This window comes from Brachyhypopomus gauderio, chromosome 13 (assembly GCF_052324685.1).
Source record: "Brachyhypopomus gauderio isolate BG-103 chromosome 13, BGAUD_0.2, whole genome shotgun sequence".
NCBI classification, from domain to species: Eukaryota; Metazoa; Chordata; class Actinopteri; order Gymnotiformes; family Hypopomidae; genus Brachyhypopomus; species Brachyhypopomus gauderio.
In genome coordinates, this window is record NC_135223.1 from 19,473,272 (window position 1) to 19,500,038 (window position 26,767).

General features: G+C 41.0%; 1 protein-coding gene and 1 long non-coding RNA gene across 3 annotated transcripts in view; one reads left to right on the forward strand and one right to left on the reverse strand.

Annotated features, from left to right (window-relative positions):
- LOC143474177 (uncharacterized) lies at positions 1-5,240 on the reverse strand. Its single transcript, XR_013120692.1, has 3 exons — positions 5,065-5,240; positions 712-1,482; positions 1-459 (listed from the first exon to the last, which is right to left on the reverse strand). It is a non-coding gene; the product is annotated as an uncharacterized LOC143474177 (long non-coding RNA).
- Positions 3,805-26,767, forward strand: part of col6a4a (collagen, type VI, alpha 4a) — a 27,030-nt gene continuing 4,067 nt past the window's right edge. For both annotated transcript variants that reach the window (XM_076971516.1, XM_076971517.1), the window contains exons 1-36: positions 3,805-3,952; positions 7,545-7,641; positions 7,770-8,378; positions 8,600-9,184; positions 9,428-10,042; positions 11,241-11,858; positions 12,016-12,576; positions 12,874-13,431; positions 13,654-14,229; positions 14,482-15,063; positions 15,243-15,592; positions 15,769-15,847; positions 16,487-16,632; positions 18,121-18,213; positions 18,322-18,375; positions 18,526-18,597; positions 18,698-18,724; positions 19,613-19,657; positions 19,832-19,885; positions 20,101-20,163; positions 20,511-20,576; positions 20,866-20,919; positions 21,013-21,048; positions 21,353-21,415; positions 22,336-22,398; positions 22,494-22,556; positions 22,931-22,993; positions 23,227-23,277; positions 23,382-23,417; positions 24,971-25,033; positions 25,182-25,244; positions 25,337-25,372; positions 25,473-25,509; positions 25,632-25,643; positions 25,893-26,386; positions 26,517-26,613. In XM_076971516.1, coding sequence (XP_076827631.1) covers positions 7,566-7,641; positions 7,770-8,378; positions 8,600-9,184; positions 9,428-10,042; positions 11,241-11,858; positions 12,016-12,576; positions 12,874-13,431; positions 13,654-14,229; positions 14,482-15,063; positions 15,243-15,592; positions 15,769-15,847; positions 16,487-16,632; positions 18,121-18,213; positions 18,322-18,375; positions 18,526-18,597; positions 18,698-18,724; positions 19,613-19,657; positions 19,832-19,885; positions 20,101-20,163; positions 20,511-20,576; positions 20,866-20,919; positions 21,013-21,048; positions 21,353-21,415; positions 22,336-22,398; positions 22,494-22,556; positions 22,931-22,993; positions 23,227-23,277; positions 23,382-23,417; positions 24,971-25,033; positions 25,182-25,244; positions 25,337-25,372; positions 25,473-25,509; positions 25,632-25,643; positions 25,893-26,386; positions 26,517-26,613 — 7,060 coding nt within the window. In that variant the 5' untranslated portion in view covers positions 3,805-3,952; positions 7,545-7,565. The remainder of the gene's footprint in view (positions 3,953-7,544; positions 7,642-7,769; positions 8,379-8,599; positions 9,185-9,427; positions 10,043-11,240; positions 11,859-12,015; positions 12,577-12,873; positions 13,432-13,653; positions 14,230-14,481; positions 15,064-15,242; positions 15,593-15,768; positions 15,848-16,486; positions 16,633-18,120; positions 18,214-18,321; positions 18,376-18,525; positions 18,598-18,697; positions 18,725-19,612; positions 19,658-19,831; positions 19,886-20,100; positions 20,164-20,510; positions 20,577-20,865; positions 20,920-21,012; positions 21,049-21,352; positions 21,416-22,335; positions 22,399-22,493; positions 22,557-22,930; positions 22,994-23,226; positions 23,278-23,381; positions 23,418-24,970; positions 25,034-25,181; positions 25,245-25,336; positions 25,373-25,472; positions 25,510-25,631; positions 25,644-25,892; positions 26,387-26,516; positions 26,614-26,767) is intronic.

Here is a 26,767-nt window from a genome sequence, read left to right on the forward strand (position 1 = left end):
CCCCCCCCCCCACTCAACAACTTTCGTTCGCCACATTATTACATATTACATCATTGGAATATGCCTTATGGATTATTATCAAAGACTGTATGATTATTATGCCCAAAATGGATTTGGTAGGATGTATAATACTTTTAAACTATAACTTTTTTACAAATGTGAAGGAAGGTGTACTTTAATACTTAAGTATTTTTAAAAGCAAGTACTTCAGTACTTTCACTTAAGTAAGATTTTGAACATGCAACTTTCACTTGTATCGGAGTAGCATTTGACCAGTGGTATCTGTACTTTGACTCAAGTAATGAAATTGAGTACTTCGTCCGCCTCTGCATACATGTATATGAAACATGCATCGCTCCCATCAGTCACTCTACACACACATATGTTCATGCTGGATGGTACACACACATGGGATGAAGTAATTGACATCAGTGTCCATGTTTAGCACTGTGTTTGGATCTGGGGATAAAATAAACAAGGAAATAGGTTTCTTTGTTGTGATTTTTTTCAGTCATTCATATTTGATTGTTTTCATTTGAAGAAAACCAATTCAGTCAACATAAAGAGGAGTGATAAGAATAATGTATAAAGAATAATGATCGTTACACAGTAGTATTAAGCAGAAACTGGCAAAGAAACTAGAGATTCAGATTTGATAGTAATGAATTTCTGTGGAAGAGTGCACATCTGTTTCTCCTGCTATTTCCTTACTTGCTCAGCTGTTCTAATTTGTTGGCACAGGAAGCTGTATGCAATGTTCTCTTCAGATGTGCAGTGAACACAGCCAAACAACACCAGACTGTGCTGTTGATGTGGTTTCCTCAGTCTCTGCTCCTCGTGTTTGTCACCAGTTCTGATGTGGCAGGTTGCTGATTTGCTTAAAGATGCAGTACATCTGACCTTTACTCTCATCTTTGTTGCAGGCTTTGCTCTGCCCTTCAGAATGGTCAGTCTTTCTACACTGAGTGTATAAACTGAGTTATATGCTCCAGAGAGCTACGCATCTTCAATATTTAACATCTTCTACACCTCCAGATGTAGTAAAGGCTAAAAAGCAGAGAAACTAGCCTATAAGGGTTATTTAGACTAATGCTCCTGTCCCCTGATGGGGGGGGGGGATATCACCACTGTATCTTTTTTCTGGAGCAAAGCAACGTGAGGGGGGAGAGGACGCAGGGAGCAGCACCAGGGGCATAGAGAACAAATATCTCCAAAGCTCTTGGCCCCCCCAAATCATGGTGGCCACCCTCTTGTCCAGCAGAGTCTCCTATTTGGTGAAGGAGGTGCACCCTTCTGCCTCAACAAGGCCTCTGCTGGACCCCTCCTAATTCAGGTGCAACCCTTTTCATTGGCTAGGGCACCCTCAGTGGACATTGTGTTACCATAGAACCCTCACTCTAGTCCAGTCAACAGTCTGCAGAGCTGGCAACCTCTTATGTCGACAGGGCTCCTCTGTCAACTGGGCCACCATGGTCCCTGTATCTGAAATACAAAGCACAACAGGTTATAACGCTGAAATCCTGAGTGGCCTCCAGAACACCCCACCCAAAAAAAAAACAGGGAAGACACCCCCTACAACTCCCAGCATCCTCGACACAGAGGAAAGGAGAATGAGTCAGCCAATAGACTACACAGATCATCCTCTACCTGACTCCTGCCTAATTAATTACAAACATATAAATACCCTAGCACAAGACTGTTTTATTGTGAAGTATTGCTATGGTTCCACATATGCTTGCCATGTCCTTTCTAGCTCTGTATCTATGTTGTGTGTATCTAATTCTATTAGCAATTAGTGTGACAGGCAGGGAGTGCGAAATAAAATGGAAGCGATCAAGTCTCAGGGAAAAGGGAGGTTTTAATGAATAAAGTGCACAAACCAAAAACCCGTGACAAGATCCAAATTAAGGATGCAATGACCAGCAGTCAACTGGTACAAAGACAAGACATATATAGACAAACAAATGACCGTCAGTTGAGGCGGATCATAGACCCCTCCCACCTGAGGGACGAACACAATGCAAAAACAACAAGACAACTGCGCTGTATTTGGGGGCCACCAGTAGGGGGACAATTAGATTAATTGCATCTGCATCTATTGTCAATTTGCTCTTTAAACGTGTTTGTCCTCATCCGCATGCATGTGTGTCTCATTACAATAATTGACCTTTCATGTTAATGAAGCAAAATAGACTTTGGCACCTTGTTGTTCAAGGTGTTGTTAATCACATTTTGAAATGTTTGTATCTTTTGAGATATGTTTCCAGATTATAGTAAGAAAAACATTTATCTAAAATGTAAAATGTGAGAAATGTTGTGAAATGCCAATCACAGCTGCCCTTGGTGCCCTGGGCCTCAACACACACCTCATTCGCCCTCATTCATCCACCACCACGTGATGAAGGCAGCTCGACTGATAAGGAGCAGGAGAAGGAAGAGGAAGAGTTTTTTTTCTTTTGATGTTGCTTTTATCAACATGCACAGAGGACAGAAGACTTCAGTGTGGAAATATCTGTTACTTTGTGAAATCTGTGCACAAACTATAAAGTTTTTTTGTTTTTTACTTTTTGGTTTTAAGAGGAAGAAAAGGTTTGAACCTCAGTCTGGATACTTGCCGGCAACTACACGAGCAACTACTCTCATCAGACAGCTAATCCTCCACAGCTGTTCTACCATTGCTGACCAAGTCAGGTAGTATGCAGGAGTGGGAGGAGGGAGCAAAGGCACATGGGTGGCCCTTCTGGCTTTAACTTCTATATTCCAAAAGGGGGAGGCGCAGGACCAAGACACAAGTGCAGGGATATCCCGAAGTGAATATAGAATAACAATACAGCAACAAGAGCATGAGACCAAAAAAGGACAAACTAGAGATATAAAGACGTGAGCAATGAGTTGTAGCTAGCATTGTGCAGTCCGAAAGGAAATCCTGCATCAAATGATAGCCTGGGTTGTATTCTTTCACTTGAGCAGAAAAACTAGTCTTGACCGTGTAAGGCCATTGACTGAAAGCAGAACTGACATGAGAGTCCATGAAAATGTCACTACCATAGTCAGTTCACAAGATTCATGATGCTGACATGGAAGAGGGGAGTGGCAGCCAAGGGCCCTCATATTTACCAGAAAGTATGCTGGATTACTCCCTTTACCTTCCCCCACCACCATTCCTCCAGACACACAACATGTGTCCACTGCCAGAAATGACATCATCCACAGATTAGCAACCAACCCTGCTTCAGTGGCTGTGAGCCAATGGCTCTATATGTGAAGCAGGGAAATATACGTACCACCTTGACCAAAGAGTTTTTCCCAAGAGCATCAGTACAACAAACAGCTCAAAACATGAAGAAATACCTCGGTGTGATTGATGGATCAAATCTGCTTGTTAAATAAAACTTAAGTAACAAATTATTCTTCATCCATTCAAAGGTGAATAAACATCTAGTTTGCTTGAAAACCTGAGAATGATTTGTGTTTCTTTGAAATACAAAGCAGACTGCAACCCATTATACCGTACTATGATCTGAGCACATACATGCACAAAGTTGTGATAATATGGTGTTGGATCTGGAGTGCCTTCATTTCCTCCAAGTTTCTTTGGCTTGTGTTTGTCTGTCACCTGAAGAACTGTCACTTTGTAGCATTATCTTCATTAATTACATGGCTGTATCATTGGGTTATTGATTCTTGACGTCCTTTATCACTGCTTGCATAGTTGTGATGAAAAGATTATGTTTAAGTGTTTGTGGTTATGGTCTGGAAATACAGACGGAATTTAAATGAAATTATATGATGACAGAAAGAATGCAAAGAAGGAGTAAAGGAGGTAAAGCTCTTGTCAAGTTTGGAAAGCTTCCTGCTGAGATACACAAGGAGAGGTGTGGCCGGTGAGATCAAGAAAGGCGCTCATAACCCTCACAGGAGCGACAATCCGGACTCTGCGCCTTAACCTCATGTAAGTAAACTTTCCAAACGCATGCTCATTTCTAATCAGTCGTAAAACTGATGGTAATTACAAAACATTTGCTTAAGTACTGTGTCAAATATAAATTTAGGTGTTTGTTCATGACATATTAAGGCAGCAGCAATGGTAAAGTATACTAAACTTAAAATATTTATTTTATTCGTTTATTTTCATTTCTATTATATATTTTCTTTTTAGGAAAAAAAACGATCAAACGAACATTTGTTTGCGGTTGCACGCTAGATTTTAAAACTGACCATCACCAAATTGGGTGTCATTTATATGTTCTTTGTGTGCGAACCTGCATTTTATTTACTCAACCTACATCAATTTTTTAAAAAGTGAAGTAGCCTATAGCAGTGTACCCAAAATCTGCTTTACATCCTAATTCGTAACATTTACATCCTAATTCGTAACATTTACATCCTAAACCTAATTCGGTGCGTGGGGACTGGGAGCTAGGTTTTGTGGGTTTAGAGGGAAAAGTTTAAACTGATGAACTGATGATGTATTTACTTCAACGGTCCATGTATTTGTTTTATTGTATTTATCGGGTTGTGGCGCAAATTCCATCGTTTATTTCTTAATTGGGCATACCATATGAAATTTTGACCAGTTTTGTTTTTCGTCCTAATATCCTTCCATCGGTTCCTTTCCTTTTACAGAAAGCATACTAGTCTGGCTCCATATGAGGACTTAAAAGGAGCTTGTGGTCTCGACTGCTCTGTTTCCTGTTAAACGGGCGGGTTTTGCGTGGGTCTTTAAAGTGGGTAGGATGTTTACAAAATGGCTTATAAACTAAACTGGACAATGGTGTAGAAGTTTCACCCAGCTTGATAAACAAAGAGCGAACAGTAATAGTTGAACGTCCGTCACCACACTCGTTTCGAAAAGCAGAGGACAGAAATGTCGAGCAGCTGGGAAGAAAGCTATTTGCCTGGATATATTGTTTATATGTCTCAATACTAACTATTTAGTTTTTCCAGGCTCAAATCAAATAGGTTTTTAAGAAAACTTTAAAGGCTTTAGAAGCTTTGCAAAAGTCAGGCGAGGAAACATGAAAACATGAAAATGCAGTGCCTTTATAAATTGATATAGGTTACCAGTTTTCCTGTTTGCATTTATCCATCCAGTGGTGTTCTCTTGTGTAGTGGTCTCCATAATAATGCATAATGAGGAATTTCCTGCAGAGGACCTGCAGACTGTGGAGATATAACTGTGCCTTATGACAAGGCTGCAGTGACTGAGATGCTGAAGTTGCACAGATCAAAAATATGGATCTGTCACAGTCATGCTTCTCACGTCACCACTGGACCTGTATTCTCCTACGCCTCCTTTTGGTCCTCTCTGTGTCGTTTCTGTGGGACATTGTTGAGCACCTGCTATAGTACTACTTGGAGTCTGAGCCTTGTACTCTGTAGTTCTGAAGTTTCTTGGGTGTTTTTTGGTGATGTTTTTTGACCTGTCTCTTGTAATTTACCTCTTGTCTACCAAATTTGAATGTCCATGTCAGAGTTAGCAGCGTTTGTAATCATAATATAAAAATGTCATCAAAGAAAAATGACAAATTGTCATTGTCATTGACTCACTTAACATTTTTGATTGTTAACCATCTGTAAATGACAAAATGAATGCTGAATGTTTGATTACACCCAGCTTCTGGGCCCACTGGCAACAGCTTATCAGATCACAAACCAAATTGCATACTACAGTGAAATCAACTTCAACAATAATGTATATAAACGTGCAAGCATGTATATAATGTATATTCGCAAGCACAAGATAAAGCTCTATAACAGACAGTTTTGATTCTTGTAAATATTTCATATGAAACTATGCTCTGATGCTTGTCCTTTGAAGTGGTGACTTTAGTTTGGTTTGAAATCATTCTCTATCCCCGAGCCTCCATCTTTACAGAATCCTTCACCTTTTCAGTCATACTACAAACCACCATCCTGCATCAACTGTCCTACATGGCAGATATGGCCACATTTTAACACTGAGCTGTAATAAGCTGTAATAAATAACACTGAGATGTAATAAGTCTTAAATAGGGTAAACAGGACAAGGGAATGTGAATGTGATTTGATTTTAGAATGAGTTACAATGCATCTTCCTCTGGGCATTTAGTACAAGGCACTAGTTGTTGGTTTCAAGTGAAGAAATGAATGTTTCACATCAAACTAAAGTCATATCGAACTAAACAGCAGCATTGATAACAAATGGACAAAGATGTCTCCCTAACATTTGGACAGAATTAGATGAATTGGAGTTGGACAGATTTCCTACATCTTAACAAAACAAAGCATTACCAAGGAATTTACTCCACTGCTCTGATTAGTCTGAAAGTATTTTCTTTGCCAAAATGAATTTTGATATCTCTACAATTTTTTTCAAAGGTATAATATATTTCTTCACTGCCCTTGACTGTGCTCAGCTCTCACTGTGCACCATTCTTCACCTCCTTTGACTTAGTGGGAGTGATCATGAGCAGCTGTTTCTATCTCAGCCACAAAGCACAGCATTAGAACGAGCAGTCAGCTCAGGAAACGCTTCAGACCTTATCAAAGACAGGATTATTATTCAGAGCTTGGAACTGCTCCACATCCAGTCACTTAATGACTATAACTTGTGGACATTTTTATTCAACATTCTACCTCTGAAGACTGTAAAAGACACAGAGGTACATCCTCCTGTGAATCACTAGCTGCAGTATCCCAGGCTGCCACAGCAAGCAACATCAGCACAAGAAGTGTGCACAGGGAGCTTCTTCTAATGGGCTTCCATGGCCCAGAAGTTGTATATAGCCTATGCACAATGCCAGCTGGATTGTTGGAAAACACATCATCAGTGGACACAGGAACACTGGAAAAGTGATTAATCAAGCTTGGAGAAATGCCAGGGGAATGTCACCTACCAGGTTATAATGATCCAGGGCTCATTTTCATGGTTTATACTATTTGTCATACTGGCACTTCAGATATATACTTTATAGGCAAATGTACATGGACACCTGCCTTACTGTTGATGTTTCGGTTAGTGAAATCAAGGTCAGGACTCTATGTTGGCCACTGCAGATGCTCCACAACTCCTACACCATGTCTTCATGGACCTTGATTTGTGCACAGCCTGCAGGGTGCAGTCACACCAAAATAGGAACAGGTCTTCACTTTCTGCTGCCAGAAGGTTGGAAAAGTTGGAAACATAAAACATTACCCTAAAGTAAAATAAACACATATCAATAGAGTGTTGAATTAATTTTAGGGTTCATTTTAGGGGACGTCTCGGTATTAAAAGATGATCAAAAATCTTTCGTGAACACTGATTGAGGGAACATTTGTTGATTCAGCTACAACTTTTGAAGTTCCACACAAGCTCTCAAAGGCATTACAACAGATGGGCCTGAGACAACAGCTCTGAAATCTGCATCAGTAGTAGTGTTGTTTCTGTGATGCCTGTAAACCCTAACCCTAACCCCTAAGATAAAGTACACATTTAAATGATCGCCTACACACCACATCAAAGGGTTGTTATTCACTTCTGTGGGAAGCATGTCCTCACACAGAGCTTGTCTGTTTCCCAGGCTTTAGGGGACACTGAGGTCATGGGGACGATAAGGGGACTGCTGTTTGTCTTCATCTCTGCATCATGTCTTCTTGCCAGCCATGCACAGAAAACAGGTCCATGTACAGCATTATTTTAAATTAATGCATGCATTATTTCAATGATGTTTGAAATTGTCATCCAGGGGATTCTGGGTGTGGAGTTCTAAAATATACCACATTTCCCCACATTCCTTTCTCTCCAGTGTGCACACAGGAAGCCTTAGCTGATATTGTCTTTCTTGTGGATGGTTCATGGAGCATTGGTTCAGAAAACTTCCAGAAGATCCGGGATTTCCTCATCACTTTAGTAAACAGCTTAGATGTGAGGCTTGACAAGGTTCGAATTGGCATGGTACAGTACAGCAACGAACCCCGCATGGAATTCTACCTTAACAGCTTCCAAGACAAACAGGAGGTCCTCAACTACATCACAACCCTACCATACAAGGGTGGTGGCACCAGAACCGGTCTGGGGCTAGCGTTCCTGCTGAGACAGCAGTTTGTGGAAGCTGCCGGAAGCCGTGCTAAAGAGGGAGTCCCTCAGATCGCTGTGGTCATCACGGACGGACAGTCGCAGGATGACGTGGAGCCATTTGCACGGGAAATGAAACAACAGGGGATTATCCTGTATGCCATTGGAATCAAAGATGCTGATATGAAACAACTAAAGGAGATTGCCACTGATCCACATGACCATCACATCTACAATGTGGATGATTTCACAGCCCTGCAGGAGATCTCCCAGGGTTTCATCCAGGTTCTATGCACCACAGTGGAGGAAGTCAAACGTCAAGTATCTCAGGTGCCACAAGGTAAAGTAGCATTGGTCAGTAGCACCTAAACATTAGCAGTGGTGTATTGGAATTACTTGAACACTTGAGGTGACATTTACAGGCAGTACCAGAAATAACCAACTCTAAGCCAATACAAAGAATTACTCAACATTTAAAAAAACTTTAGAAAACAATGCAGCTGTGTAAGGAAGTGATGTGACTTGTGTGGTATTAATGTGTTACATGTTTCTAATCTCCAGGATGCAAGGCAAATTTGGCTGATATTGTCTTCCTTGTGGATGGTTCTAGTAGCATCGGTGACGACAACTTTCTGAAGGTGAAGCAGTTCCTCCACACATTCATCATGGGTCTTGATCTTAGGCCTAACAAAGTCAGGGTGGGAGTCGTGCAGTTTAGCAACGACCCTCACACAGAGATTCTGATCGGAGACTACACAGACAAGAACGACCTGCAGGTAAAACTGGACAAAATTGTCTATCGAAAAGGAGGCACTGAAACAGGAAAAGCCCTTCGCTTCATTCAGGACAGTTACTTCACCAAAGCTCATGACAGTCGGGCCATGCAGAACGTGCCTCAGATTTTAGTGGTGGTCACAGATGGAGACTCAGCTGATGATATGAAAATGCCATCGAAGAACCTGCGTAAGCAGGGCTTTTTGATTTTCACCGTGGGGATAGGTTCAGTTGACATGAAAGAGCTGCAGTTCATTGCCAACAAACCACATGAACGTTTTGTGATCAGCTTTGACAACTATCAAGAGCTGCTGAAAGCCACTGGCAGTACAATGGACAAAGTGTGCGTCTCTATGGAGGACCAGCAGCAGGGTAATTCTGTGGCCATTCATTTCTACTATTTCAAATATAAACTCCAAATCATTTGATGTTAAATATATTTTAAAAATGTGTATTTTGTCATTGTTCAACACAGATGGTTCAAGTCATAGTGCTTGAATAATTTTTTACTTTGTTGGGAAAACACATTTGCTTTATGTTAATCCATGCCTACACTGGCTTTTCCGTTTATCAATACTGTCAGACACTTCTATTTTTGTTATATCTTTATTTCAGCTCTAGCGCCAAAACTGTCGGACGTGTTTGTCTTGGTGGATAGCTCGGCTGAGCAACTCCAACAGGTAACGCAGATTCTCATACGGCTAGCCACGCAACTGAACGTGGGGAGCGCATCCAACCGAATGGCCCTGGCTCAGTTCAGTGAAGACGTTTCAGTGGAGTTCCTCTTCAATGCTTACAAAACCCGAAATGAGGCCCTCGCACTCATTCGCAAATTCCAAATCAGAAGCACCGGAGAGCCGCGTAAACTTGGAAAGGCGATGGATTACATCCGTGGTCAAATCCTCAACACTACATCAGGCAGCCGAATCGCACATGGCTACAAGCAGTACCTGCTGGTGTTAAGTTCAGGAGAGTCTATTGACAGTACAGCCAGGGCAGTGCGAACCTTACAGAAAGAAGGCGTGACCATCATCAATGTTGACTTACGCAAGGAGATAACGACTACAGAAATTGTACTCCCGAGAACCAGCAGCGATAGTCCTCCTGTGGAAAGAACCGTCATTGCACCTCCGCAAAAAACCTTCTACACTGCAAGTAGAAGTGTTGGAGAAATAGCACAAGATGTGAGGACTGTTATCGAAACTAAAGAAGTTCTTAACGTAACTGGAGGTTAGTTTGCCATTTTCAAAGAAATTAATCATTTTAATTAATTAGTATTAATATTAATTTTCTATGGTATCTGTGGAGGGACTTGTAATTTGTTTTAAATTAAAGACCTAGAGAACACCAGTTACTAAGTGGTGAAGTATTCGTTGCATCATTAATCATTTTATAAAATTTTACAAGTGTAAAATACAAATGAGGCAAAGTCAATTAAGAATGGAGAAACATTTGGTGTTACTGTGAAAAAACCAAATTTACTTTAAATTCATAATGCTGACAATATAAAGTGCATCAGGTGAGCATAAGATGCTTCCCATCGTCGTTTCCATCCATGGTAAACTGATATACAAAACAGGCCATTATGCTACGTGCTATTCTATGTATGTATATCGCCATCGTGAATGAAGATGTTTCTGACTTTGTAGGATGTTTAGTGCACAATCTTAATGCAGCAGCTCCCAAGAGCATTGTATTTCTCTTCAAGGTGCTGATAGCATGGCTAAACTAAATGCTAAATACATCACTACACTTCGTTTGACCCTATGCTCTTCATAGCATTTCTGTATATACTCTGGTGATTATAGTATTTGAGTAACTGCTGCTCACCAAACATGTACACCATGTACTTTTAGAGGCTCTGTAGTTTTGTCTATTCTTCTATACATATGATTAAATAAGGCAGTTGTTGGGTGGTGAAAGGGGTGGGGGAAATTGTCATAGTAATTGCATTAACAGTAATTGCATTTTACATTTTATATTCTCAAATCAAAACCAGCGGGTAGAGCAACAGTAATAATATTTTGAGTCTTCTCTTGAGTAATCAAAATACAAAGATTAGCAACAGAATGGCACAGCTAATCCTCAATGCTGAATTAACAGTGATGGTGTTGAACCTAAATCCAAAACTGGAAATTAGTTTGTGTTACATAGCAAGAAGCAGGTTTTAAGTGCATTTAGCAAAAGCAGTAGATAAATCTACAGGGTTCGCATCCATGTAGAAATGTATCACATAAGCAACTTGTATGTTTGGGTATATAAGCTTATATAAGCATTTTATATTATAGTATGTTATGGTATATTATAGTATATATTGGTATTTCGCAGTTTCTCCAGCCACAAGGTTTGTTTGTTGAAGAAGTATTATGCCTTTCTACTAATACTTCAGATGTTTAAATCTTTTCACATGTTTTCATTTCTTTCACAGAATGCAAGTCAGCACAGCTGGCAGATATTGTTTTTATACTGGACGTGTCGGACAGTGTCACCATGGACAACTTCAAGCTGGTGCGCAGTTTCCTACAGCGCATCATCAGTGGCCTGGACATGAAGTCTAAAGGTGTGAGGGTGGGGATGGTGCTGTACAGTGACACACCCAAGGCTGAGTTCTACCTCAACACTTTTGACGACAAGGATGATATCCTGCAGTATGTTGGAATTTTGCCATACCGGGGTGGGAAGGCGTACACTGGCAAAGCCCTGAAGTTCGCAAGAGAGAAAGTCTTTAGCAAGGAGCTCGGCAGCCGAAGGGCCTTCGGTGTGCAGCAGATTGCGGTCATCATCACAGACGGCACGTCCGAGGATAATGTCACCACGGAGGCTCTAAAGCTTAGGCGCTCTGGGGTCCAGGTCTATGCTTTGGGGATCACAGGAATCAACGTAAAACAGCTAACAGAGATCGCATCTTACCCTGCCAGAAGGTTTGTGTTCAGTGTAGAGAGCTTTGCTAGGCTTAGGAATATGGACAAAATTCTGAGGAACACTCTGTGTAACAATGTTGTCCAGTCAACTGCTGTTAAGACCAATACATACAACTTAAAGCAAGGTAAGACATTATATTGTGACCCTTGATTGACCTATATTGATATTGAGCAATGTTGACCTATACTATGACCCCAGCAATGTAAAGCCTTTTGTGATACATCACACATGAAATATGTCAAACAAACCTGTACACTATTTCCTCCATGCTGCAATTTTAGGATGTAAACAGACAGAAGAAGCAGACATCTATTTCCTCATTGACCATTCCGGGAGTATTAATCCTCCAGATTTTGAGGAGATGAAAAGGTTCATCCTGGAGTTTCTGCTGGTGTTTACTATCGGGCCAAATCGAGTCCGTGTGGGTGTGGTCAAGTTTGCCGATACGCCCACCCTGGAGTTTACAGTGATGGAATATAAAGACAGAACTTCCATTGAAAAAGCTGTAAATGACATTGTCCAGATAGGAGGAGGCACAGAGACAGGCAAGGGTCTCACCTTCATGGGCCCACTCTTCAAGAAGGCCAAAGAGACGCGTAGCCATAAAGTTCCTGAAATTCTTATCGTCATCACTGATGGAGAGTCGCAGGATCGGGTAAAAGAGCCAGCAGATAAGCTGAGGGAACAGGGCGTGTCTATCTACGCCATTGGAGTAAAAGCTGCAAATGAGCCTGAGCTCCTGGAAATAGCAGACAACTCTAAGAAGATGTTCTTCGTAACCAACTTTGATGCACTGACGCCCCTTAAGACAGAAATTATCGCTGATATTTGTTCAGAAGAGGGTAAGGTGTCATATAAGTGGTTATTTAGTATATAGTTTATAGTGGTTATTTAGTAACCACAGTATATATATGTGTGTGTGTGTGTGTGTGTGTGTGTGTGTGTGTGTGTGTGTGTGTGTGTGTGTGTGTGTGTGTGTGTGTGTTTGTGCTTGTGTGTGTGTGTGTGTGTGTGTGTGTGTGTGTGTGTGTGTGTGTGTGTGTGTTCACAAAGCATTATTGTCCTATTCAAAACATTAATTAACATGTTGTCAGTCGCTGAGGATTATGTTGGCACTCATTTCATCTTCATTCTCATAGCCTGCAAGGACATGCTAGCGGATATCATCTTCTTGGTTGATGGCTCAGGCAGCATTGCTCCACAAGACTTCCAGAAGATGAAGAGGTTCATGAATGCCTTGGTGTCTGAGTTTATAATTGGAAGCAAAAGTGTGCAGGTTGGAGTAACGCAGTTCAGCTCATACCCACTGGATGTACTTGGCCTCAATAGCGTTCATGACAAACAACAAATACAAGACGCCATTAATGGCATGCAGCAGCTGGGCCAAAACACTTTAATGGGACATGCACTGAGATCCTTGTCAAGTTCCTTTGATCCATCCATGGGAGGCCGTCCTGGTGCTCCACAGTTCCTTATTCTGATCACAGATGGCAAGGCCCAGGATGAGGTAAGCCTCCCAGCCAAAGCCCTCAAGGACAAAGGTATAATCATTTATTCCATAGGAGTGGAACATGCTGACCATGCTCAGCTGAGCCAGATCAGCCTCCCTACAGGCCATGTGTATATGGAGAGGGATTTTGATGCCTTGGAGTTCTTACGTGAAGATCTGCAATTAAAGATCTGCACTTCTGCTGATGGTGAGTGATGCCAATATGAAATATAATTGCATGTGCACAATGTTATAGTTATAAGGCAGGTGATCACAACTTTTAGTACACTTTAATTACTTCCATACAAATTCCTTCACAGGTATAGGGTATTCAATTTAATTGAAGACTGAATTACAAATTAACCACAAGATTTTTATTTCAAACATAAATAATTAAATACATATAAAAATAAATTGTTTCCTTCTTTAGAATGTCCGAAATCACAGGTGGCAGACGTTGTCTTCTTAGTGGATGGTTCATATAGCATCGCTGAAAAGGACTTTGAGAGCATGAAGGTCTTCATGAATTCAGTAGTGAAAACCACTCAAGTTGGGCAAGATAACGTCCGATTTTGCACAATTGTCTATTCGGACACCCCTCAAGTCCATTTCCTCCTTAACCAGTATGACAGCACCAAACAAGTTCAGGCAGCCATCAGTGCTCTGAGATCCCCTGGTGGAAACACCTACACGGGCAAGGCTCTGCAGTACTGCCTACAGCACTTTGGCCCTGACAGCGGCGGAAGAGCCAAACAAGGGGTCCCACAGCTGCTGTTTGTTATCACAGACGGTGAAGCCACAGACCCAGAGGATTTACCAAAAGCATCTAATGATCTTCATTCTCGTGGAGTTAGCGTGTATGGTATTGGCGTGGCCAGTGCGAAACGTAGTGAGCTAGAGATCATCACCAGAGACAAAAGTAAGGTTTTCCAGGTTGATGACTATGAAGCGTTGAAAGCCCTACAGCGTAACATCTCCAGTGCCATCTGCAACAACACAAAACTGGGTGAGTACGTGGCATCAGGATATAAGTCAGCCTAAAATACGAGGCTTTAAACTGGGTTTTATTAGCTTATTATAAACTTTATTAGCTTATTAGCAAGCATGTGATTAAAAAAAAACATGCTGCTCCTCATCTGAATCTATGAAATACTAAATACGAAAATACACCAAGCATATGCTTTGTGTGATTTCACAGTTTTCACCTTCGTCAGAATGACATAGTGCTTAGAATCTACTTGATCTTGATGTTTTGCAGAATGTACGAAACAATCAGCTGATTTGGTTATTTTGATTGATGGCTCTGAGAGCATCAAAAGCCAGCCCTGGAAGATCATGATCAATTTCCTGCTCAGCCTCGTTGACAGTCTTCGCATCAGAGAGGACCTCTTCAGAATAGGTATAGCCCAGTTCAGTACAGGATACAGAAAGGAGTTTTACTTGAATGAATTTAAGGACGCAGATGCTGTGAAGAAAGCCATCCAGGACATCAAGCAGATGAAAGATGGGACGTACATCGGGGCTGCTCTGACTAAAGTTCAGGAGTTCTTCCAAGCCGACAAAGGGAGCCGCTTGCAAAGTGGCATCTCCCAGAACCTGCTGCTGATCACTGATGGAGAGTCAACGGACGAAGTCCAAGACGCTGCTGAGAAGCTGAGGGCCAAGGGCATCGGGATACTTGCAGTGGGCATAGGTGAAATCTCACAAGAACAGCTCCGCCAAATAGCTAAAGACAGGGTGTTTTTACTGGACAATTTTGACCACTTGAAACTCAACACAACCACGCAGAAGGTGATTGATATCCTTTGCAATGATCAAGAACCACCTGAAACTGCATCCAGTAAGTACAAAGAAAATTTATTTCTGAATACAGCTGAACATACATAGAGGTGTAGCCACATAGTATTGAGATATCTATTATGTGATGCAGCATCATTGTTATCGAATGGCATAATTTCCCTCGGCCACACAATATCCATTTCATGTGTTCCAGGAATTCTTATATATTTTTCCTCACAGGTTGCACTGTTGAAATTGGTATTGGATTTGATATCTCCCGTGTCCGTACAAGCTCACAGTCTCTATTCACTGGCCAGTTTCAACTCCAAGTCCATCTGCCAGAGATCATCAGGCACGTCTCGAAACTGTATAATGTGTGTTGTATTGACAAGCCAACACTGGAAACCCGCACAGGCTTTCGATTGGTTGACAGGGGTGGCAAGATACTCTACGACACGAACTTTGAGACATATAGTGATGATGTGCTGAACAAAGTGATGGCACTGCAGCTATCTCAACCACTGGCATTCAACCCTCAGCTCCTGCACTCTTTCCAGGATAAATTTGCACACTCCATTGTTGGGGCGAAGGTGAGCCTGTTAATGGCAATGTCGGCACACATGCACTGAAAAGCATCTTCTTCTTTCACAATTTCTAATGAGAATGTCAGTGTTCTTCTTTCGGGATGAATACATGTAAATATATAAAGTAAAATCAAGCCAAGTAACTAAATTAAATCTGAATGTCCAACCTAAATGGTCCTCAGGTCCTGATCATCTTCACTGATGGCCTGGATGCATCTGTTGAAGACCTCAGGCTTGCCTCAGAGAATCTCAGGAAAAGTGGTAAGGGAATAAAATGTTCTTTATCATTATATATACAGTAATGTATCTATGTTTACTTCACTGAAAAACTAACATATACTCAGAGGCAAGATGAGGTGCAAGTTGTAATACCAAAAAAGACTTTTCGGTACAATGGTTGTCCCTTGCCTTTAGCCTCCGTTATGCAGCGGTGGCTGTGATTGTGGTGTTTCTTTATCATCTGTCTTGTGCTACATGTGTTTTTTGTTAAGATTGCTCACCACACCTCCCTCAGGTGGGCGTGTGTTGTGTCTCATGCAGCAGCTGGGGGTTATTATGTCATTATGTTGTGCTCATTATTAGTCCTTTGTGTTTTTTGACCTTTTGTCTGTCATTAAATGTTAAGTTGGCTTCTTGTGTTCCAGGTAGTGCACTTTTATGTCCAGTTTTATTTACATTCCTTTAGCATAACTCTTCAGTTGGAGACTCCTTCCTGGTTTTTTTTTACTGCCTGTTCTACATCTGTGACATTCAGATTCTGTGTTATTTATAAATGCAACTTTAATGCATTTCAATGCAACTTTTTTTTTTACAAACAGCATGTATCAGCATAAGAGGTGATGTTGTAGCACACGGATTTCTACGAACCTGCAGTGTTAATTAAAGACTTTTGCGTGTCAGGAGTCCATGCACTGCTGACTGTAGCTCTGGAGGGAGTCCAGAGCATCTCGGAGCTACAGAAGGTGGAGTTTGGGCGGGGATTTGGCTACAGCGAGCCTCTCAGTATTGCCATGCAAAGTGTGGCCAGTGCCGTGCAGAAGCAGATTGTGAGTCACTACACTGTCACATACATGCGAAAGCAGAACCCATAGAAATATGGTCAGATTAGATTTGTCTTCATTCTCATGTGACAATATTTCTTGGTGGAAAAAGAGGATTAACAATGAAAAAAGATCTCAGTGTACATTACAACAGGCCTAGCAGGTCAGACAAATTAAATTAAATGATTATTAGTGGTTGTGATTAAACCACTGTGATTTTTCCCCACAAGATGCAATAATTAAAATCTGAAACATTTCATTCTCAACATTAGAAGATAAACATTTTTTTATCTTTTGTGACTTTACAATATGATATAGTGATTTTAGTATCCTCATGACACAAACAAATAAGCATATGAGTGTTACCTAATCAGGGTAAGCTATCATAAAACTGCATTAGCAGCTGTACCTGTGCAGTTCACTCTGTGGCAGAATGAAAAGGGAAGACAGTGTTGAGTTTTTGCTCTGTGCTGCACTGAGGAGTGTATAGTATACAGCACTGAGGAGTGTATAGTATACAGCACTGAGGAGTGTATAGTATACAGCACTGAGGAGTGTAGAGTATACTGCACTGTGGAGTGTATAGTATACAGCACTGAGGAGTGTATAGTATACAGCACTGAGGAGTGTATAGTATACTGCACTGAGGAGTGTATAGTATACTGCACTGAGGAGTGTATAGTATACTGCACTGTGGAGTGTATAGTATACAGCACTGAGGAGTGTATAGTATACAGCACTGAGGAGTGTAGAGTATACTGCACTGTGGAGTGTATAGTATACAGCACTGTGGAGTGTATAGTATACAGCACTGAGGAGTGTATAGTATACAGCACTGTGGAGTGTATAGTATACAGCACTGTGGAGTGTATAGTATACAGCACTGAGGAGTGTATAGTATACAGCACTGTGGAGTGTATAGTATACAGCACTGTGGAGTGTATAGTATACAGCACTGAGGAGTGTATAGTATACAGCACTGTGGAGTGTATAGTATACAGCACTGTGGAGTGTATAGTATACAGCACTGAGGAGTGTAGAGTATACAGCACTGAGGAGTGTATAGTATACAGCACTGTGGAGTGTATAGTATACAGCACTGAGGAGTGTATAGTATACAGCACTGTGGAGTGTATAGTATACAGCACTGTGGAGTGTATAGTATACAGCACTGTGGAGTGTATAGTATACAGCACTGAGGAGTGTAGAGTATACAGCACTGAGGAGTGTATAGTATACAGCACCGTGGAGTGTATAGTATACAGCACTGAGGAGTGTATAGTATACTGCACTGAGGAGTGTATAGTATACTGCACTGTGGAGTGTATAGTATACTGCACTGAGGAGTGTATAGTATACTGCACTGAGGAGTGTATTGTATGCTGCACTGAGGAGTGTATGATATGCTTCCAAAGGGGATGTTACACCTGACCTTTACTGCTGTGTTAATGCATTTAAAACTCCTGATCATGTTAATGTCTCCATCACCTGTAGGACAGCGTGACATCAAGAGAGTGCTGTCATGTCATGTGTAAATGTGCAGGTCATGAGGGGACGCGAGGCCCCCGGGGACCTGCAGGGCTAAAGGTGATGTGCTCATTTTTCAATATCAGACAGGATGTGCATTGTGTTGAAGCTATGGGGCAGTTATTTAAATGCTATTTAGTTATTTCAATCTTTTTTACCTCTAAATAGGGCTCTCCAGGTCAAAGAGGATATTCTGGGTATCCTGGAGACGAAGGAGGATCCGTAAGACTTTAACTGGTTTTAAATCTGCATCTAACCTTGCTCACATTTCCAACAGACTCCCAGGTCGCTTTGGCCTAAGTCACTATCTATGTATTTTATGTCAACACAAATGTTGGTTTTCTTTATTAAATGTCCAGTGTTATGTTGCAGGGTGATAGGGGGCTGCCAGGACTTAATGGGACACAGGGACACCAGGGCTGTCCAGGAAGACGAGGTCTTAAGGTACCAGCGGTTCAACTCACTTCATGTGACTCATTCTAAGGCAAACATTCCTGCATTAAATCTTTGACCTAAATTATTTTCACCTTAAAATTATCCACAGGGAGGCAGAGGCTACAGGGGTGATATGGTGAGTACTGCAATTTTTCACTATATGAATATGCATTAATGCAGATAACAACTCTTTTAAAATATTAAACTGTGAAGCCAAATGTACTACTGTAACTATTTTATCTTCAGGATTGAGACAAACACACAATAATATTAATGCCATAGATCTGAATATCTGAATAAACTACAACTGATGCTACTGTCATTTGGTAGTTCAGTGTATGAAAGAGAGACAGAGAAAAAGATGAAAGATTTTCAATTAAGGCCCCATCCATTCATTATATTTTTTGTCTTTGATAATGCATTTAAGTCAGGTAATCAGCAATATACAGTGTATAGACTAGGGTGTACTTGGGTGTGGAATGGAATAAAAATGGATTAACTGTGCATCACAAGGACAGGATTGAAAATACCTGTGATAAATAAATAGTTAAGAAACATTTGCATCACTTTGAGAAAATATCAGCTTCATCCTCTGTAAGTTTAACTATTCCCACATCTTTCAATATGATGGCTTACTGTACCACTATTTCTCTGGGAATTTGTATTTTTAGTGTCATTTGACTGTGGCATCTGCGACTCAATTGAAGGCCTTGTTGACAACAACACATTTACTTTAGGTTAATTAGCTACACATTTTCATTTAATTTTCAATACTATTTTCTCTAATTGTAATTCTGCCTTAATAAGAGACATTGCAATTATGCAGTTGTATTAAAATGATGACAAGAAAACAAACCATTCCCTGAAGTCTCCTGAAGCTCACTGGATGTAAAATAAATATAAATACTGTATGTTATATCAAAATAAACACTGTACTTTATAACAGATACCTTTCCAGAAATATAAAAGCATCTCCATTCTAACTTTATTGTATCTGCATGCCTGCTTCATCTTCACCTGATAGGGGGAACATGGAGAACATGGTTTGGATGGAGTGGATGGAGAACAGGTAACTGTGTTCAATCTTAAGCACAAAAAAAACAACAAATGTTTTAGCAGTATAAAGCATGAGCTATATTATCCCACTTTATTACCAATGGCAACGTATTTTTCCTAGTGCAGTCTGTTTCTATGGCATGAAGACATTCATGATGGGTCTGATTCACTGATCTTTCACCTTTAGGGTGACACTGGATCAGCAGGAGCGGCAGGAGAAAAAGGAGATTCTGGCAGCCCAGTAAAGATCTTTATCTTCCATGTTTTTTTCTGCCTTGGGTACATTAGAATGTATTTGTTCTAATGTATTCCATTACAGTTTTTATCAATCACACTCCAGGGTTTGAGTGTTTAACATTAACATGATTAATTATCAATATCTAGGTGATATTGTGTAGTTTTAATCTGAAACACCTAGCCTTAAATTTAAGACTAAAGATAAATATTCTGCTAAAGGGCATGACGGGCGTTAAAGGAATTCCAGGTATCCCAGGAGATAAAGGACTCAGAGGAGACCCAGTGAGTTGCCTATATTATTTTATCTATAGTTATTATTATATATATTATTTTATTAATTCTATCTAACTCCTCAGCATGAAAGCGCAGTAGGAAAATATGTAGCAGCAGTGTTTATAATATAATTCTGGTCCCTGTCAATAGCAGGGCTCCACAACTCTTCCATGACCCACGCATTCCTTACATGAGAACCACGGCAAATAGCATTTTAGCTGCATGCTATGGTGTCAGTTTTTTTCTTGTTGTTTGTTTTCTGTATGTAACAAATCCTGATAACATCACACTGTACAGTCTGAATGATTTATTGTGGAGCAAAGCTTAAGAATATGATTTGAACTTCCTCCACGAAGGGCGAGTCAGGTTCTGACAGCAGCATCCGTGGTCCTAAGGGTGACCATGGAAACACAGGCCTACAGGTATGTTAATGTGGTCCTTAAAAGCTCATTGATGAGGCTGTCATTTCTACTTGGTCTTTTACCAAGACCCATGCAAATATAGGACGTCCGTGACTCCATTCATGGTCTGATTGCAGCATGAAGGCTTTATGGTAATCGTTTGGTAATATAAAAAAAACCATATATAAAAATAAAATAAAGCAAAACAATAGGTTTATTCGCTTTTAGATGCACTGTGTGGATTGTTGTGTCATGTGAGGATTCTTTAAATAGTGCGATAACTCTGTAACTCTCTGTTCTTCACTCATAGGGGGAGGCAGGGCCTGATGGCAGTCCAGGCACATCTGGAGATGCTGGCAAACCTGTACGATTGCTAGACACCTTTTTGTACCACAGTTTAACCACTTGAGACCTTCCCCCACCAAATCTGAACTGTATTTATATATGATTTAAACAGGGACCAAGAGGCAGACGGGGGCCTCCAGGTCAACCGGTATGAGAGTACTACTTCAATAAAACAAAGCCTTTATAAAACTGTAAATGTGAATACATTACACTTTGAAAGTAGAAAATAGTGTGATGTTTCATCCATATTATTAACATTTTTAGAACCTTTAGATATACAGATCATATAATGTTTATTAATGAAAGTAGTAAAATTTTCCTAGTGAAACATCTGAACCAGGAAATGTTGCCTTTTTGATAAATAATGTCACAATAACATGTAATATGGAAGTGATGGGATATGATTTTTGAAATTTTCCTCAGTGAAATTAATCTTCTGGTTTTACTATTAGGGTACCAGGGGACCCGAAGGAGCACCAGGACTGCAAGGAACCCCTGGAACTCCAGGGCCAGTGGTAGAACTACATTCTGTTACAACTTTTTGTTTTTTTAAATTGTTTATCAAATATACTTTAATCCTCCACTGACCCATAACATTTCATTTTTTTAATGTATTAATTTTTTTTTATAATCATTAAAATTTTGTGCATTCTGAACACTTCAAAGCATCTAAACAAAAACAGCTGCAAAGGCTTTTTATCATTAATAGTGAAGATCTTCCAAAAGAATGTAACATTTTGTAACAATTTAGACAAGTGTTTTGACAAGTGTAGACAAGTTCTGAGGTTGTGGAAACAATCATTTTAATAATGTCTAGGCTAAAAGATAATGAAGTATCACTTAAAGGTAAGTTAAAGGCAAGAGTTCTGAGAACACACCATTCTGATGCTCAGGTTGCACTACCATTGATCTGCTTAGCTTCCAGTCTCCAGACCCAGGTGTTAAAACTCATCATGTTAATGCAATGATACCACTAAAGAAATAAATGGGATAAACACTGAAAAGACTCCAGTACGTCCACTTGTCTCTCCAGAGCAGTTATTAGCTGTTAGGTGTTTTTGACAATACTTGGCTTTATGAGCTAATGGCACAGGGAATCCTTCAAGTACTAGCTCGACCCAGAACTGCCATAGGTTGATTTGTAACTTTCTTGCTTGGTATGATTTTTCAGGCTCATAAAACCAAGAAAGTTACAAGACAGCAACCACCTCAAACTTCATGACCACTCTTTGAAGTGACTAAGTGGAAAACCTAGAGGGAGCAGAGACGTTCAAATCCAGAGGAGTTTTATATTCCAGGGATTACCAGACCATTGCTTTTAAAGAACTTGGCATAATCAAAGCTTAAATCTCAAGGCTAATTAAAATATCAGTATCTGAATGTCTAGATTTGTAGAAGAAGTAATCTGAGAGTTTGCCTCCTTCATGCTTTTCAGGGGCTAATTGGTCCTTCCGGTGTTCCAGGACAGAAAGGTTTTCCTGGTTTACCAGGACGTCAGGTAAGCTTCCAAATCATTACACATATACAACAAATATATTTTTCAGTGCCCAAATGCTTTTGTTTACTGATAATGGAAAATTGCCTTACCTTTAGGGTGCCCCTGGCTCTCCAGGAGGCCCTGGATCTAAAGGAAATATAGGATCCAGGGGGCCAAAGGTGACTTCAACCACTCTCACATACAGTAGTGCACTAGACAACCCAGGACAATGGTTTGGGGTCATTTTAACAGGTGGATTATTCCATTGTAGATCATTCCCTCCTTTTGATTTGGTTGTTTTGTGTTCTTTTCAATGGCCATGTGGTCCCCCGCATGATATTTTTACTTAGTTTGTAGTTTTGTTTTAGTTTTCAGCATAGTTTTATGTTATATTATGTTATATATGCAAATAAACACTTACTGGTCATATAAATAACTTGGTTTTAAACAAATAAAATGGGGTGTGGGTGCTAAAACATTTGCACTAAAGAGTTGGTTCTCGACCATTAACCATGTGATACCCCTGTAATACCCCTGGTGTGTTCCTGTTTAGGGTCAGCCTGGGGATCCTGGAGATAAAGGAGCTAGAGGGCCGGCAGGGCCTAGAGGACTTCCAGTTAGTGTGTCCCCCCCAAACACATACACACACAGACACACACACACGCACACACACACACACACACACACACACACACACACACGCAAATACACATGCAGACACAGATTAGTGGCTTGTTACATTGTTGACAGTAGTTGTAATCTATTATTAACAGCCAAGATGAATTTATATGAAAATTGGTATAATGCAATTGTCCTAATTCTTCTTTTTGTATTTGATCTCCACAACAGGGCAATGATGGCCCTGACGGATATGGAGTTGTAGGGCCTAAAGGACCAAAGGTTTTGGACGGGCTAGTTATTATGGGTGCTTTGTCTTAAATTTCTTGATTGTACAGACCTACCATTTACCTATAAGTTATGCTGCATTTTTTGTCCATTCTCAGGGTGACATCGGTTTTCCTGGTTATCCTGGACTTCAGGTACATTGTATTTTCACTAAACTACTATTTGTATGTATGACTCCTATTATTAATTACAAATGATGTTGGGAAGAGCACTTTATTGCATAGCCAAGCAAAAGTTGAGAGAGAAAGAACAAGACTCACTCCCCCAGTTGTCACTGCCCCAGGTCAGAATTCCTTCAGTCTTATTTTAACATAGAACAGAGTTGGCCTTTGACCAAAAAAAAGTGACCACATATAAGCAGCATCTCCCCCTGCAGGGCCACAGGACATTGATCACCCTTATCTCTGTGACAGACCACAAATGTGCATAACTGGGGTAGACAAGAGCACGACTTCTCAGTTTGGCCTGCACTGCCACTGCCATCTGTGGTCAGGTATCCAATGGAACATAACTGGCAATCATGTGTTAGATCCTATTCAGCACACAGCTCAAACATATGCTACTTTTGCATGTCCCTGAGCTATCATATGTTACAACAATATGGTGTAATAGGATGTGACAGTCTTTCATCAGCTATGCAAGCAAAGGGCTTCTGAAATTAATTTGTAGGAGGAGGAACCAGTTTATATTTAAAAAACATTAATTCCATGGGTTCCTCTGTGGATCACCACCTTATTATGGTGGAGGGGTTTGCGTGCCTTCATGATCCTAGGAGCTATGTTGTTGGGGGGGGGAAGCCAAGATCTCCCAAGGCAAAAAACACCTCCCTAGGTGATGGGCCAGACAACTCCTATGGAAGTTACAAATACCAGGACCCAGTTAACCTTGCCTGGATCGGGGTTACCAGGGCCTCACCTTGGAGCCAGGCCTGGGGGAGGGGCTCCTCGGCATAGAGGAAGCAGAACTCGGGCCAAGGTGACCAGGGTAGTTGTGAAAATCCTTGGTGGCAAAGTGGGGGTGGATGAAGTATGCCCTGAGTTCCTTAAGGCTCTGGGTGTTGAGGAACTGTCCAGGCTGATACAGTGGTTGACACAGTGGTGGTTCCCCTTTTTAAGGGGAGCAGAGGGTGTGCTTCAACTATCAGGGGGTCACACTCCTCAGCCTCCCCAGTATGGTCTACGCAGGAGTACTGGAGAAGAGAGTCCAGTCAATAGTCAAATCTCAGTTACAAGAGGAACAACACGAGTTCTGCCCTGGCCATGGAGCACTGGACCAGCTTTTTACCCCTTGTCAGAGATGGAGGGTAGGACACGTCTTTTGTAGACCTGGAAAAGTTTGACTGTGTCCCTCAGGGATTCCTCTCGGGGATACTCCAGGAACATACTGGGCCTGTTGCTACGGGCTATCCAGTCCCTGTACAGATGGAGCAGGAGCTTGGTTCACATGGCAAGCAGTAGGTCAGACTGGTTTCCAGTTGGGGTTGGGCTCTGTCATAGCTGCCCTTTGTCACCGATTCTGTTCATAACTTTTATGGAGAGGGAGAGGGAACTTGGGCCTCCTTGCTTAGGCCACTGCCCTTAGTGCATTACTTGAGGAAAGTTACCAAGTTTACTGATGGGGAGTATGTAAAAAAAATAATGAATGCTTCGTTCAGTAACCCTTTCAGTAACCTAATTTTTATGTTCAGGGTGAAAGGGGGAATCCTGGTGCAAATGGAAGTAACGGCAAGAAAGGCAATAGTGGAAGAGGGGTAAGACAGCAGTCAACACTCATCATATCAGTAACGATTAGTAGTTGTCCAAATGTTTGCACTATTTCATATATGTAGTTAAAATGTAAGAATTGCATTTGGTTGTTCTGATTGGTTTAGTAATAGTTGCTTTGATATATGATGACAGGGGAATGCCGGCAGGAGAGGCTTGCCGGGGCAGCCTGGCAACGACGGACCAGTTGGACACAGGGTTGACAAGCCTCCATGATATTATGTGAATATTTAGATTAGAAAATTTACCATCTATCTGGTCATCAACAAAACTTTTCCTTTCCCTGCCAGGGCCCTAAAGGACCTCGAGGAAGCAGGGCGAGATCTGTAAGCTCCCACCATTCTTCACTTTTAAGTGTCGCAGAAAAAATGTCTCCTTTCACTTTGCATTTTGTGTCTTTCTGAATACTTCCTTGTATTATTTTAGACTTGTGAACTGATCACCTATGTACGAGACAACTGTGGTGAGGTTTCTTAATATTGATCTGTGTTTAGATTGTCCATGTCCATTGAAGTAATTGTTTATATTTTATCACATGAGTGTGGTTCTGTTCTAATTCTAATTTGGCATCTTTCACTCCCACAGTTTGCTGCAAAGGTATGTGTCTTGTTACATTTATTGTAATGCAGATTTATATAAAATAACTGCAGATAATGTTACATTGCATTGATCTGATTCAGTTTATGATTCATTAGTTGTCCATGCTGTCCATTCCACCAAAAGACACATTACACATCCAAGAATAAGCATGACTATGTAAATCATAGTACTTACAAACCAACCCGTCTGAAGCTATTTTAATGGACACGAACATTTCTTTCTTCTATGTCATGGCTATGCCTATAGATAATGCAATGTGCCCTGCCTACCCTACCGAACTGGTGATTGGCTTGGACATGTCCAATGATGTGAGTCCTGCGTTGTTTGCGAGGATGCTGTCCTCTGTTACTTCCCTGTTGGACAGTATCAACATCGCTGAAAGCAACTGCCCCAGTGGCGCAAGAGTGTCTGTAGTGTCATACAGTTCAAACACCAAGTACCTCATCCGCTTCACTGACTACCACCGAAAGAAGGACCTGATGGAAGCTGTGAGGAACATCGCGCTAGAACGCACATCTAACCGCCGTGATATTGGTGCAGCCATGCGCTTCGTGGGCAGGAATGTCTTCAAACGTGTGCGACAAGGTGTATTAATGAGGAAGGTGGCAGTCTTCCTCTCTGGTGGACAGTCCCAGGATGCGTCTTCCATTGTCACGGCTGTGCTAGAATACAAGGGTCTGGACATCAACCTCGGCGTCATTGGGTTTAGAGATACTCCAAATGTTCGCCGTGCTTTTGAGGTAAAATTATAACATCGAGTGATGTTTTATTGAGGCAAATATTTGCATACACAGAACTGCACAGTAACTTGTGAAGTGGCAATGTAAAGCACATCTGCATGGTTTTCTTGTGATGTGTGTTGGAAAACAGGCTGATGAGACAGGTAGCTTCATTCTGTCTGTGCTGGAAAGACCACAGGACCAAAAAAGAGCACTTGAGAGGATCCAGAATTGTGTTGTCTGCTTTGGTAAGTTATGATCTATTATCTTAGTCTACAGTGTGTGCAGGAAGGATTTTTTAGGTCTTCAACAAACTAATGAATAAATATGTGATGTTAAAATACACAAGTGTTTATGCCATGTAAAACAAGCAAGAAAGACAAGGTGACCGACAATATATGA